The sequence below is a fragment of the Hoplias malabaricus genome, chromosome 4, assembly GCF_029633855.1.
Source record: "Hoplias malabaricus isolate fHopMal1 chromosome 4, fHopMal1.hap1, whole genome shotgun sequence".
Classification (NCBI taxonomy): Eukaryota; Metazoa; Chordata; class Actinopteri; order Characiformes; family Erythrinidae; genus Hoplias; species Hoplias malabaricus.
In genome coordinates this window covers 12729738-12743635 of record NC_089803.1, presented here as the reverse complement: position 1 = coordinate 12743635, position 13898 = coordinate 12729738, and the positions used below count along the sequence as shown (strand labels likewise).

Genomic DNA, 13898 nt, shown 5'->3' with positions numbered 1-13898 from the left:
AATAATAGCGCCCAGTGTCTGGGGAGGCTCCGGACTCACCACAAACCTGAACTGGATAATGGTTACAGACCATTAATGAATAATAATAATAATAATAATAATAATAATAATAATAATAATAATAATTTTGCTATTAAGTCATTTAGGTTAATTAAATACAATTTACGTGCTTAATTAGTTTTTTATTGAGTTTTGTATTTAGTTTGTTTTACTAAGAAAATATTTAGCAATAAAGTCTTCTAAAGTTCTGTTGTCCATATCACACTTTATTAAACGTTAAATAATAGTACATTTCTGCTTCATTTTCTTCACCCGGCCCCTTTCACACGAATCACGTCCATATCTGCTATTTATTTTATCTTGCCTTTATTTTAATTAATTTATGATTAACTTTTAATTTATTTTTAGCTGAAAACACATTAATACAGGAAATAAACTGCTTGTCTGGTGTGTCACGCACTAATACACGTTCCTTGTGTGTGAACAATAAAGGGATTCTGATTTGTATAGTCGTAATATACATGTATATTTAATATTTAAAGTTCAATATTGCAGTTTGAGAATGTGTTCTGAAGAGCAGTACCGCGGCTGGCCGCTGGTGGCCGCCACGATGCGAATGAGGTGGTGCTGGAGGAAGCGTGAAGCAGGAAACAAACGGGGCTGACTCAACTTAACAACCAAAACATCAACAGCAGCAGTGAGATCAGAGGAGTGTTTTTAATCAGAAACAGCCTGGACCCCCCGGCACGGCTGGAGATCAGGAGCAGAGAGACATGGAGCACTAACTCCTCTGAACACCTTTAAACACATCTGGAGGTAAACAGAGCACCAACAACAACAGTGACTGGTTTCTCTCCAGAAACACACACACACACACACACATTCACACATATTTAAACACAACATACACACAAATACCAAACACACTGCTGGGTTCTGTCTCCTCTGCTGCTGTTATTGAAGTGTTCTTCCTAACTGCTTCCTTTATGTAGATTTATTTCTGCAAATATGTCTGGCTGATTAATTGATTAATAGATTTATTGATTGATTGGTTGTGAGAGCTGATGTGAGTTCTAAAGGGAAAAAAAACAGGTTTTACTGTCTTTAACAAACAGATTATACAACCAATTAGGACTAGGTGAATTATTTCTGGCTTTGATAGCTATGAATGATTGATTATTGATAAACTGAGTGAGTAATTGTTTGATTGATTGATTGATTGACTGTGAGCATTGGAGTTTTTTTGTTTCTCTGATCCTTAGAGAAACCTTAATGTAAATGTTGTATTCTCAGTGTTATTACACCTGGCTGAATGAGGGGATGTGAATTAAGGTCCTATCTCTTAAAATCCCTCTCCAAACGATGGCTACTAATCAAGAGGGTACATTTTAATGGTTTATGTTTTTGAATTGAGTAACATGACTAAGATCATGACAGTTTATCACTAAACCACTTTAGGAATCTACATCCTAGAAAAAAATCACCTAATGCTTTAAAAATCCCAGCCTCTATCCCCCCCCGGCCAACCACCTACAGCCCAAGCTCATCAGGGAAAGCCCCACCCCACAGTCTGACAGGATTGGTTCCTCAGCTTTGTGACTTAAGGAACCCTAGCTGTTTTTTGTGTTTGAGACTGTCACTGCGTCTTCACTAAAACTGCTCTCAGACGGATTTGGGAGAATTTATTTAATTTGGTTGCTGCAAGAATCCTATGCCTTGACTAATCACCAGTAACCATCTGATGTCCTTAATCACCCACTGAGCAATATATATATATATATATATATAATACTCATATCTCAAGTAAATAGCTAATGTTTATATAGAAAATATTTAGTTTAATAAAGTAAAAAACAAATTACAATTTCCACCAGCAAGGAGTCGTAGTGCCCTCTGTTGGTCAGCTGTGCCTGAAGGTACAACTGTTCCCTGGGCTCTATGGCTCCCACTTCTCCGGTTGTGTGTGTGTGTGTTCACTGCCGTGTGTGTATTTTCTCATTACCATGGTTAGGTCAAATGCAGACATCCATTTTCTCTAAAGGTATAATAAAGTAACACATCCCCCTGTGAAGCATTAACTGTCTGAATCTTCATGTCATGCTGGTTGTACTTTGAATGAACACATAAAAATGTTCATAGTTATCAATTGTTCACTATGTTTGTTGGTTAAAATGACTTACTGTGCCTTTAAGACCCCTCTTTTTGTGTGTGTTGGTTTTCAGGCTGTACACAGGCTGTGATGGCGAATCCTCTCAGTTTACAGATTCCCAGTAAAACATGGGAACTCAGTCTGTACGAACTGCACCGAACTCCTCAGGTACCACAGCAGAGGAATGTTTCCTTTCTTCATCAAGAAAACCTCAGAAAAGTTCCCGAAACATTCTGAGTGTTCATCCTGTTCTCAGGAGATCACGAGATCTGTTTCCAATAATGCTCCATCCATCTCTCAGCCAAACAAGCCAGTGTAACAGAGTAATGCAGCTGTTGTTCTCCTCCAAGCGTGTTGAGCTGATGTAACCATTAGAATTTTAATTTCTCCTCCAAGTGTGTTGAGCTAATATAACAGAATTGATATTGAGTGTCCTCCTGTGAGTTTGTTTAGCTTATGCAGAGCTTATTCAGCAGAGTCTGTATTTGGTGATCTCCTCCAAGTGTGTTGAGCTGACATAACAGGACCATGTTGAGACACTCAGTCTTAGATTAATCCTAGTTGCCATGATGATATATCCCAGAATATGATCTACCATCAGGAGTCCAGGGATAGATCAAGCTAAGCTTAAATTTTGCTCTCTGTGTGTTTTTAAGGAACAGTAATGTGGTGTTGTGTGTAATCTTGAATTATCTAAGTAAGAAATCCTGCTTCATTAGACAGACGAGATGTTAAATCAGTGATATTTATCACATTGTTTATTTATGGTCTGTATGTTTTATAGAAAAGGAGCATTGAACCAGAAGACAGAATTCATTTTTACATTGAATATCCCCATTCACTTTAGGGTCAGACTGTACATCATCTAGTTAATGAGTGTTTGTGCTGTCGTTCTCCTCCTGACCTGTAGGAGGCGATAATAGACAGCACAGAGATCGCAGTATCTCCCAGAAGTCTCCACAGCGAGCTGATGTGTCCCATCTGTCTTGACATGCTGAAGAACACCATGACAACCAAAGAATGTCTCCACCGCTTCTGCTCCGAGTGCATTGTTACTGCGCTCAGATCAGGGTGAGACTCGCAACACGGCGCCCCCCTGTGGTTGATATTTTTCTTTTTATTTCTATGTTTACTGCACTACACTAATCTTGTGCATATTACAATTCTTGGTCACTGAGTGGTAATGTAGGGTTAGGAGTCTTGTCCAAGGACCCATAGTTTTAAAGAGTATTGTACTTGGGCTTTTCTTGTGTTACCCACTATGCTGCTCTTACCAAATGATACTGAATTTCAAAATACTGTATATACAGCAGTTAATTCTGACCATGTGATTGGCTGAAGAGCATTTTAGCCATCCTGAAATTAGTGACAGCAGTATGTTTTCTTCACAATAACAGTATTATTCTACTAGTCACTTGTTACTAAGCACTGACTCTGTATACGCTGCAGCTAACCGTTACTAACTTTCTAAAAGTTACTTTTAGCACAAAAGGAAAGACAAAATGGAAACTTTAGTGTACTCTTATAAGATCATATATGAGCTGTGGCCCATTCAGTCTTTCTGAAGAAGGAAAGAGCAGAATATCAAATTCAAAATATGTCATCAAATTTCTCTCTCTCTCTCTCTCTCTCTCTCTCCTGCAGTAATAAAGAGTGTCCGACCTGTCGGAAGAAGCTGGTGTCTAAGCGCTCTCTAAGGCCGGACCCCAACTTCGATGCTCTGATCTCCAAGATTTATCCACAAAGAGACGAGTACGAGGCTCATCATGATCGGGTTCTGGAGCAGCTCAGCCGCCTCCACAACAACACGGCACTGAGCTCCAGCATTGAGGAGGGGCTCAGAATACAGGCCTTACACAAGTACAAACACACACACACACTCGCCATGTGTAAAATAAGGTTTAGTGCTGAATCTCTGATGCATTTAGAGCCACTAGTTGTCAGGGTTACTGCAGTTCCCTCCTGTAATAGATCTTTTCCACTGACTGGTACCTACATTACTGGACTCTACTCACTGTTTGGTACTTTGTCCCTGGTTCATTCTCCATTATCACAGCTCCACCCCAAAATGTATCTGGTCTTGTCTCAAAACCCCGTCTCTAATGGGTACAGGGGGCTTTGGAAAGCACAACAATGGTGGCTATAACGTTGTTACATTCGTGTTGTTGTTTGGGACTGAACACAGCTCCTTCATCAGTTCAGACAGATCAGTAGAGTGTGTTCCTTCCTTGTTGCAGCGTCCAGCTCTCGCTGGATTCTTTCGTCAGCCACCGATCCAAGGAGTGTTTGAACCTCTTCAAAAGACCACGGCGTAATTTTACAAGTTGCCGTCGTGAGTCGGATAAAAACAAATGTGATTTAAATACATTTGTCTGACTAGTCAGCCCTGTGCAGGGTTTACATGTCACTGTTTAGTCCCTACTCTGCTCGCTAGGAACCACAAGAGGGCAGGGACTAATAAAGAACCCGGTTTCAGGGACCAAATATTCTGAATGGAAAAACAGAAAGGCAAAATAGAGCCGAGGTGAATAGAGCTGGTACCATGCAGTGGAAAAGCTCCATAAATTGTTTCGACCTATGTGAGATCCAGCTTTGTGACGATGGCCTGTGTGTGTTTGTGTCCAGGCCTCAGCGAGTACGGAAGAATCAGCAGGAGAGTGATAACACCACTTTCAGTGGCGGAGAGGACAACGCTGACTCGCGCTCACACGTCTCCCATGACTCTGCACCCTCGCATCATAACTCTGCCCCCTCTAGCCACACCCCTGAGGCCGGCCCGAGCCGCAGAAAGAGGCCACTAGGGTCAGACGAGTCTGAAGGTGAAGGAGAGAATCCCACCTCTGAGATAGAGCTCATATTTCACCCACACCCCCTACTGGCCAGCACGCAGCACTACAGCAACACCAGGTCTGAATCAGTCCGTCATTCAATTTATTTATTTTCCTTTAAAACCTTGTTTGTTAGGTGTGTTACAGTAAAATATTTCACTCACCTAGACTAATTCCTTGTATGAGATATCTTTGTGAACACAAGGATAATGAAATAATTCAGATCATTTACAAGTTTTAGGAACTCTGCTGTTGCTCTTGTTTCCTCAGGTTTGTGAAGACCACAGCCAACGCAACAGTGGATCATCTGTCCAAATACCTGGCCCTGCGGATCGCCCTAGAAGAGCAGCAGAGAGACACACACTCCAACACTCAGCAAAACACACAGAGGCCTGCTGACAGAGAGAGCGGACCGAGGGATGAGCAAGGAGAGAGCAGTCTCCAAAACATCAGCGAAAAACAGTACACCATCTACATCACCACAGCTGGAGGACAGCTGTCTGTGAGTACAAACAGAAACACACACACACACACACACATAAGAAAAGAAAAACATGTGTCACCATTTTTGTGGATTATTAGTTTAATTATTACTTATCCTCAGTTATATTAGTTATCCTCTCTGTCTCTCTTTTGATTGGACAGACACTAAACGGCTCCCTGACTCTGGAGTTGGTGAATGAGAAATACTGGAAGGTGAGAAAACCTCTGGAGCTTTACTACGCTCCAACCAAAGAGCAGCAGCAGCAGCAGCCCCCGCCACAGAAAACACAACCAACCGGTCCCTCACAACCATGAAGCCCTATTAAAACACAGCACAGATTCACTCCAATTCTTTACCGGAACATACTCGTGAATTAGGCCACGTCTTTAGTGTGTTAGCATCAGCTAACCTTTGACAGAGATTCACTTCAGTTCAAACAGAAGACTGTGGGGTTTTCCATAAAGCAGCCTTCTGACAGTGACAGGGATTATATCCTCCTTCTAATAAAAATAATCTAATTTCAAGCTTTTTCAAGATTCACACAAAAAAATGTTTAGCTTTTGAGTAAAAATGGGTCACTTGAATAAAAGTATACAATTAAATTCTTGATGAATTAGGTATTCTTTTCTTATAAAGATTTTAAGCAAAAATTGAAGTTAACCAGATAGTTTTCCCCGAACCTCAGACTGTGACCTAGAGCCCGCCCACACAGCTCCGTTTTTATTTAAAAATGGAGATATCCCTCTTTCTGTTTTAGAAAATAATCTCGTCCAAACGATTAAAATAACGGCTGCTTTCTCATCTCGAAGCATGAAAGAAACGGAAGTTTAATCCCAAACCACTCCATGCTCCCTATGTAGTGCACTACACAAGTCTTGAAATTACTGCCTGTAGATCTTAACAGTGAGGTATACTTTTCTAATACAGCATCATTTATATTTATTCATATGTGGGAATCTGGAATCTAGTGCTAGCTGCATGTACAGTGTCTTTTAATGCCTTGTGTACTTCACTATAGAGAGGGAGTGAGGAGGGAGTTTCAGCCAGAGACAGGCGCGCTTTGTGACGTCGGCGTTTTTTGAAAATAACCGTTTACCTTCGTTCGCTCGAGAACAATGAGAACGGCGTTTTCGTGTGGACAGGAGGCCGAAACGCAGACAAACGCCTCCATTTTTTAAAAGTAAACGGATCCGTGTGGACGAGAGTAACATCATAAACCTATATTAGGGTGAACGTGTCTAAGGGTTTTCTATGAGACAAAAATCATTGACAATGTATTGCACACTGTGAGAAACAAAACTTTGCCGTACCAAAACTGTCACTGGATCCTCTGAGGTTTGAGGTCATGAAGGAGTGCAAATATGAATTTTGTTACATGCTAACAAGCTAACACCGCTGAGCTTGTGTCACCAGAAAAAAACCCCAAATCTCTCGCACGCACCAGCAAACTTAGTCCAGGTTGGGGTTAAGAATATTTGGCACTTTCAGGCTACAGTGTGAGGAGCTGCAATTGGTTTAGTCCAGTGTTATTTCAGTGCACAGTGGTGTTAGCTTGTATCATAAATGACGCGTTCCTATTATGCTAAACAACTTTCTGATTCAGAAAATTCACTTAGATTCAGTGTCAAGATTGAAACCTCCCTGTTTACGACAGGGGTCCTTTTCAAAAAGCTATAGAGAAAAACCCTAGACAGTGAGCATATATCGGTCTGCTGACCACTCAGATTACTGTCCTGTACAGGATATAACTCATTTATAATCTCCTCAAACTGATTTTACACTCACAGAGACTTTTATTCTGGAAAACACACTAATACAAATATTACCAACAACTGTGAGAGATATAATAATGAGTATAAGACTGATATAAAATGATTAAATGATAAAAATGTTGACACTGTGCTGATTTAAATGATTTACTGATCTTATTTATAAAGAATAACAAAAAGAACCTAATGAAGGAGAAAAATGTAAACTGGACTGTGAATGGAAAAGTGATAAAATATTGCATATTGTCTAAAATTCTGTTTAATCACCAGTGGTCCGCTCAGAAAACACTGTGTAAAGCACTAGTGGACCTCCAACTTTGTCCTCAGTGGAACTACAGTGGTCCACCGTCTCCTTGCTGTCTTCCCTTGATTTCCTAATGTGGGCATATGACAGAGATGAGACAAATCTCTATCCCCTTGTTAAGTCGTGATGTATCGACCTGTCATATCCAGGTCCAAACCGCTGCTCAGTGTGGCCAACTTAGTGATTTTGCAGTTAGATTTAGTGACCTTTCAGACTATCTGGCTAGTTATTAAGAAAAGCCGACTAGCACCAAATGTTGCGACTTTCTGTACAAACCTACTTTATATCCGATAATCGATAGCACAACTCGTTAGTGCTCATTCAGCTTTATTCAAACCGTAAACACGTTTTATGAATGTATGAGATGGGACCAAAGGCGCGATTGGACCCGGAAATGGCAAAACGTCACGCGTGGCGTCACACTTAACAGGAAGGATCATCCTACAACTGGGACTTATTCAGTTTACTGAGAAATGCCTCTCTCGTGAAATACCCAAGGCCCAGCTGACACTTAACAATGACACAAGGATTTTATATTAATGTATATATAATATTTATAGAGACCTCACCTTTAGAAATCACTGGTATTTTACTTCCAAATAATTCTCCTGCAGGATCGTTTAGACAGAGCACCTTCCGACGTTTTCTTTCTCATGAGACGCACACAAAATGTAATTAATTTAAAATAAAACTAATTTCCTCTAAAATTAAAAGAAGTAATCGGGTTTGTCCCACTTTTGCTTATCAGTGAGGATTTGATGGCATTTAGTCATGAGATGCAGATGTTGGGTGATAAGCTGTGGAACACATGCACCATTCCAGCTCACCCCAAGAGGACTGCTCCACAGTCCAGTGCTGTGGATGATATGCCTCTAGCAGACGGCAGGCCTTGAGAATGGAGTACTGAAAGAAGCCCATGTGTGGCTGCTCTAGAGCTTCCTTTTCTATCTCATGTCGTTACAAGTTATACGTTCGCATCGCCTGAACCTTATAAACAAACCCGGTTTTTAAATCTCCAATAACTACACGAATTTGGAACTGTTGATTCCCTTGAAGCTTTCTTTAACTGAGTTTGTGCCAAACTATTCAACATCTACAGCACATATTACTCTGAAAACAATCAGGAGAAGTCTCGGTCTGTGGAGAGCAAGGTTAGACACCACTGTTGAATATGTGACCTCTGAACCCTCAGACAGCACTGCAGGGGGAGGCGTTGGTCAAATAAAGCTACAGAAATATTAACACTTACAAGGTTCCTGTTTTTATTGCATTTTACAAAATAAAACCCAACTGTTTTTGATGGGTGTTAAGGTGTTTACACACGTCTGGGCAGTGTATCACATCAGTGACCACAGTTTAAAAATGATTGCAGGATTGTACAAATATTAAATACACATTTATTAAACACAACTCCCATAAATGATTGCAGCATGGGCTTTTTGACCTTGTATTGAACCTCCTGTTTATGTACAATTACATCAGACCTCTAGTTACCAGATGAACGTAAACCTGCAATTTAGCCACTTCACCACCATCCCTTAAGACTATGTTTTAAACCATGATTGGGTTTTATACTGTGATTTTTAATTATTAAAACCAGTCACTGTTCTGTGGTTCTACAACCTTAATTCTCTTCCATTTTTTGTCTGTAAATGTCCTTTTACTGTTTGTAAATTTTATTCACTTCCCGTTAAACACTGCTCCACTGTCTTATTGCTCTTATACACATTTTGTAGTCTTTAGTAGACACATAATTAACCTTGTTTTGAAATAAAGTTGTATATAAACTTACTTTTTGTTGTGCACCAAGAGCTAGAGAGGATTGTTACCGTCAGTCTGATTATTTATGGAACATTGTTGGGAAAAATATAGGCTACAGAAAGTGTCCTAAAGTAGTTTGAAACCCCTTTGTTTTTATAAAGACCTTTAAATAAAAGTTGCAATATCATTAAAGACAACAAAGGTTCAGCCTCCATCTGTAAGCCTTCAGAAAGTGTGCACAAACATATGAAATGATCACAGAATACAGAAAGGAGGATGCACTTGTATCCATATTTAACGCCGGGCATAGGTCGGCCTCAACTGCCTTTTTCAAAATCACAGGGATTAAATGCTTGTCTTTTGATGTGAGAGATTGTTTGAGAGAGTTTGCATCAGGGGCAAGAAAAACAAGCAGAACACAGGTTTTTATGAACAGTGTGATTTTTATTAACACCAGGGGAACAGGGAGAGCATTTACTTCTTCTTGGACACACCAACGGTACGCCCACGACGGCCTGTGGTCTTAGTGTGCTGACCACGCACACGCAGACTGGAGAGAAAAAAGTAAAGTTAGAGATGAATATCATGTGTCAAAGTGCAGTAAAACAGTCAAAGAACAAACATTTAGAGCACATCCTCCACTTCATTTCCGCGAGCACAAAACACCATCTCCCTCATGTTTAATAAAACCTGCACTGTATAAACATCTTTCAGCTAGAATCAAAGAGATGCAAACAAAGCATCCCGTCTTTTTCAGTGGCTTGCTGTTTATACTGAAAACTCGAGGCAGTTTGAACACGCTGCATGTTCAAGATGCTGATTGCAGGGCAATGAAATTGTCAAACAACTCTTTAACCAATGAGCACAGATTTTTCTTCAAACTTGCCCCTAGAGCCGACTGTGAGAAACGCGCCGCTTAACACTTTCCAAGTCGACTCCACGCACACAATAACTACGCAGCAGTCACCATGTGGAGTTAAATATTTCAGAGCCTTTACTCAGGATCATGACCCACCCGTGTTCAATTAGAAAGAAACGTCACATTTGTTTACATCAACAAAAACACTGACCTCTCTCCATCACACATCCACATAAGATACATTTAAGTGTGCCATGAAATGGGTCGGGTGCATGAGGTAAACAAAATAAACAACCGATAAAGTTTAAAAAGATAATTAGCTGCTCACCCCCAGAAGTGCCTGAGACCACGGTGGGCCCTGATCTTCTTCAGCCTCTCCAAGTCTTCTCTCAGTTTGTTATCCAAGCTGTTGGCCAGGACCTACAACACATACACCATGAGTAAGAGCAGCAGCTTCTCTGCAGTCTCTGTGCTGCTCAGGAATCAGTCAAAACCGCACTGTGCCGTTCTGAAGAATTTACAGTACATTGTCAGGCGTAAGGTGATCATGACACCCGCGTAAACTGTTCATGACCACCGTCAAACATCTGTAAAACTAGTATCAAGAAGAACGCCTTGGTCAGTTTCTCACCAACGGATCCTTGTTAAAATAATTCCCCATTTCTCTTTTCATACAAATTCAATGCCTGTGTCATGCAGCCTTATGAATGTAGACTCAAAGTTAAACATCAAACACTGTACTTCTACATGGTTCAGTGTAAACTGAATGAATTATTACGTTGACAACTGCACCTCTAGAATTAATCCACTGAACTATTCAATTACTACAGTGTTTCCACTGTGTTTCTACCTTCAAGTGGAATCCCAGTAACAGCCTTGACAGCTCATACACTGGAATATTTTAATATTGGATTGAATGTAATAATAAATAAGTGACACTGATAATGACTAAGTCAATCTCTCAAGAAGTCTTGAGAATGAAAGGTTTTTAAGGAGAAGGGGAAAAAAAAAAAGAACACAACAGGGAGGAAATAGTAAGTACCTGGCTGTATTTGCCGTCTTTAATGTCCTTCTGCCTGTTCAGGAACCAGTCGGGGATCTTGTACTGGCGAGGATTCTGCATAATGGTCACAACCCTCTCAACCTGAAAACATTACATAATGAACACTGTAAAATAGACTGGTCTGACATCAGCCACTGACACACGTTTTTCATTAAACTGACTAATTAGTCTATAATCCTGTCAGACCAGGGTCACGCATCCAACTCCCCTGCTCACAGCGTATATGTTCAAGAAAACCGTAATAAGTGTTTAACTGAAGTCAAACTCCATTACGTCTGGAAGCTGGTGGCCCTGTGTCTCACCGCTGAAGATCATGGCTAGCGACTACGACAAAAGTGCTAGGGCTTAAACGTCAATGTTTTCTATAACGCAACTAATAAAATTCCCTGTTGATGGGTTCAATCAATCAAAACCACAACCCAACAGATCTTAGATCTTGAGTTATGGAAAATAACCATAAGAAAATATCAGCTGCTGAATGGATCAGAAAATTAGGTGTCGCTCAGTCCTATAACCTACAGTGCTTTACTAATACAAACCTAAACGTTTCATTAACAAAAAAGTTCATTAACAAAACTAACTGTCAAAGCCCAGTCAGGATTAAACCCTGAGCTCCAGACTTTACAGTGATGCTGCAGAGAAATTAGTCTTTAGTTTTACCTCATCTTCAGTGAGTTCTCCAGCTCTCTTGCTGAGGTCGATGTCTGCCTTCCTCAGGACGACATGGGCATATCGTCTACCTACACCCTGTGGAGAGAGGGGGGAAAAAAAACCAAAACATTTAATCCTACCGCAATAAACAACAGCTAAAAGAAAGACTAAATCAGACAAACATTTCTTCATCTTCAGAACACACAATTTATCCCAAAGGAAACTGCAGGGATTAAAGGACAGAAGCGTGTCATGGGGCAGGAACATGGCGTTGCAAGCACCTCATGAATATCAAACATTATACATTAACCTTGTCCGGTTTTGCCCTGATTACTTGGTGGCATGGAGGTGTATTCACACGAGTTTTCTAATTTGCTTTAAGACACTACATGCATTTTGGTAGCTGACACTCATGATTTATTGTGTGGGTCCAGTGTAAATATTCAAACTTGCTTTGGCCCCTACAGTAAACCATACCATTTCACACTGAGCTGGAAAATTACATTCTGTTCCAGTGTATACAAGTCACGCTGAGAAATGAGAAAGACGCTTAACCTTTGTCTAAACCAGTCTGATCTCCCCAAATACCCTTGAACAGTACCTTGATGGCGGTGATGGCGAAGGCGATCTTCCTCCTACCGTCGATGTTCGTGTTGAGAACACGAAGAATGTGCTGGAACTTCTCTGGGATCACGAGAGACTGAGGAGAGAACAGACACAAAACACCCAAAAGGAAAGTAAGGAAGGGGTTGCTAGGGTGAAGCACTTGACCATCATGCTGCACGTCTGATTACCCCACGGCTCACCTATGGGAACCAGGTGGGCCAACTATTCACTGTATAACAAATAGCACTACGTTCCCCTCCCTTTAAAACCCATAGAAAAATGTGCTCTTAATAGACAAGTAGCTTTGTTTTCCAAACACTTCATTTCATGCCTGGCCCACTGTGTTTTGGAGGTAGATGAAAATGTGAGCTCTTTGGTGGACTGCACCTTTAAGGCAGATACTAATGCTATAAACCAGAGACTACAGACAGACATTTAGATCCAGATTACGGCTAGAATTCACCATTTTCGGGTCAACAGCCAGTACATTAACGTGTGCTATTTATTTAAAGTGTTAAAACCCACCACAGCAGACAGCGTAGGTTTTCCCTCCTCTTACACTCTGCTCGGTAACACCAGTTAACTTCAAGAACACAATAAGCCTCCATTTAACATTGTGCGGCAGTTTTATTTTTCTGGCCGCATATATAGTCTCTAAAGGCAATAAATACGAACAACCCCGAGTATGAATTCTCCATTAGCCCGCTACAGTCACTAGCGGCTAATGCGCTGCACATAGAACAGCACTCGGATCCATTTATCTCCGATTCTTCTAAAATCCTACTTTTACAGACACCATACACATCAATAATTAATACTTAAAGTGTCTCCTTCACATTAATGCCCGTTACACCGCACTTTAAATCTTTAAAAAGCAGATGTTTGAAGATTATTCTCTGAGTTGATTTCGCACTCACCATCTCGGCGCTGGATCCGCGGAAAAAGGACAGAGGCGAGATCTCGCGAGAACTTCAACGACATCTCAGCGACAAACGCCTCTTAATAAAAGTCCTAAAATGTAAAACCTATAATAATAACAACGAATCTCTATAAAAGTATTCATTATTATAATGTAATCTAAAACAAATATATACATTAAATTAGAATTTTATATATATATATATATATCATACCAATTACCAATATTGTTGACAAACATCGTCTAATAAAAAGGTAAATGTTAAAAAAATAAATAGATCATAAAAATTAATTAATGAAAAACAGTAATTATTATAATAATAAAGCGTATTTCTTACAAATAAAAGTGTAAAATTAGTGTTGATGATATCAAATAAATAACATAAAAATATATTTCAGGGGATACATTCCTAATAATGCAGATAAAATTACTTCAGTAAATAGGTATTATGATAATAAATGACACTATAAAATAAATGATAAAATATTTTATCTATTCAAATATT

At 40.0% G+C, this 13898-nt stretch overlaps 2 protein-coding genes across 2 annotated transcripts; one reads left to right on the top strand and one right to left on the bottom strand.

Annotated features, from left to right (window-relative positions):
- The first annotated feature begins 663 nt into the window (after window positions 1-663).
- Window positions 664-9483, top strand: LOC136695735 (E3 ubiquitin-protein ligase RING2-A-like). Its single transcript, XM_066669997.1, has 7 exons — window positions 664-816; window positions 2223-2317; window positions 3060-3220; window positions 3794-4009; window positions 4775-5056; window positions 5248-5479; window positions 5623-9483. Exons 2-7 carry the CDS (start codon window positions 2240-2242, stop codon window positions 5773-5775), a joined length of 1122 nt encoding a protein of 373 aa, XP_066526094.1. The 5' UTR covers window positions 664-816; window positions 2223-2239; the 3' UTR covers window positions 5776-9483.
- Window positions 9484-9721: 238 nt separating this feature from the next.
- On the bottom strand, window positions 9722-13451 carry rps18 (ribosomal protein S18). Its single transcript, XM_066668290.1, has 6 exons — window positions 13392-13451; window positions 12470-12568; window positions 11878-11964; window positions 11197-11298; window positions 10483-10574; window positions 9722-9845 (listed from the first exon to the last, which is right to left on the bottom strand). Exons 1-6 carry the CDS (start codon window positions 13392-13394, stop codon window positions 9770-9772), a joined length of 459 nt encoding a protein of 152 aa, XP_066524387.1. The 5' UTR covers window positions 13395-13451; the 3' UTR covers window positions 9722-9769.
- Between the last annotated feature and the right edge of the window lie 447 nt (window positions 13452-13898).

Bases quoted from the DNA above. Each gene is read 5' to 3' on its own strand.
- LOC136695735 (XM_066669997.1), top strand. From the start codon at position 2,240: ATGGCGAATCCTCTCAGTTTACAGATTCCCAGTAAAACATGGGAACTC. The intron at 2,318-3,059 runs GTACCACAGCAG...CCTGACCTGTAG, and splicing joins AACTGCACCGAACTCCTCAG to GAGGCGATAATAGACAGCAC. The intron at 3,221-3,793 runs GTGAGACTCGCA...TCTCTCCTGCAG, and splicing joins GTTACTGCGCTCAGATCAGG to TAATAAAGAGTGTCCGACCT.
- rps18 (XM_066668290.1), bottom strand. The intron at 11,965-12,469 runs GTACTGTTCAAG...CTCTCTCCACAG, and splicing joins TCGCCATCACCGCCATCAAG to GGTGTAGGTAGACGATATGC. The intron at 10,575-11,196 runs GTACTTACTATT...TATGTGTTGTAG, and splicing joins AAGACGGCAAATACAGCCAG to GTCCTGGCCAACAGCTTGGA.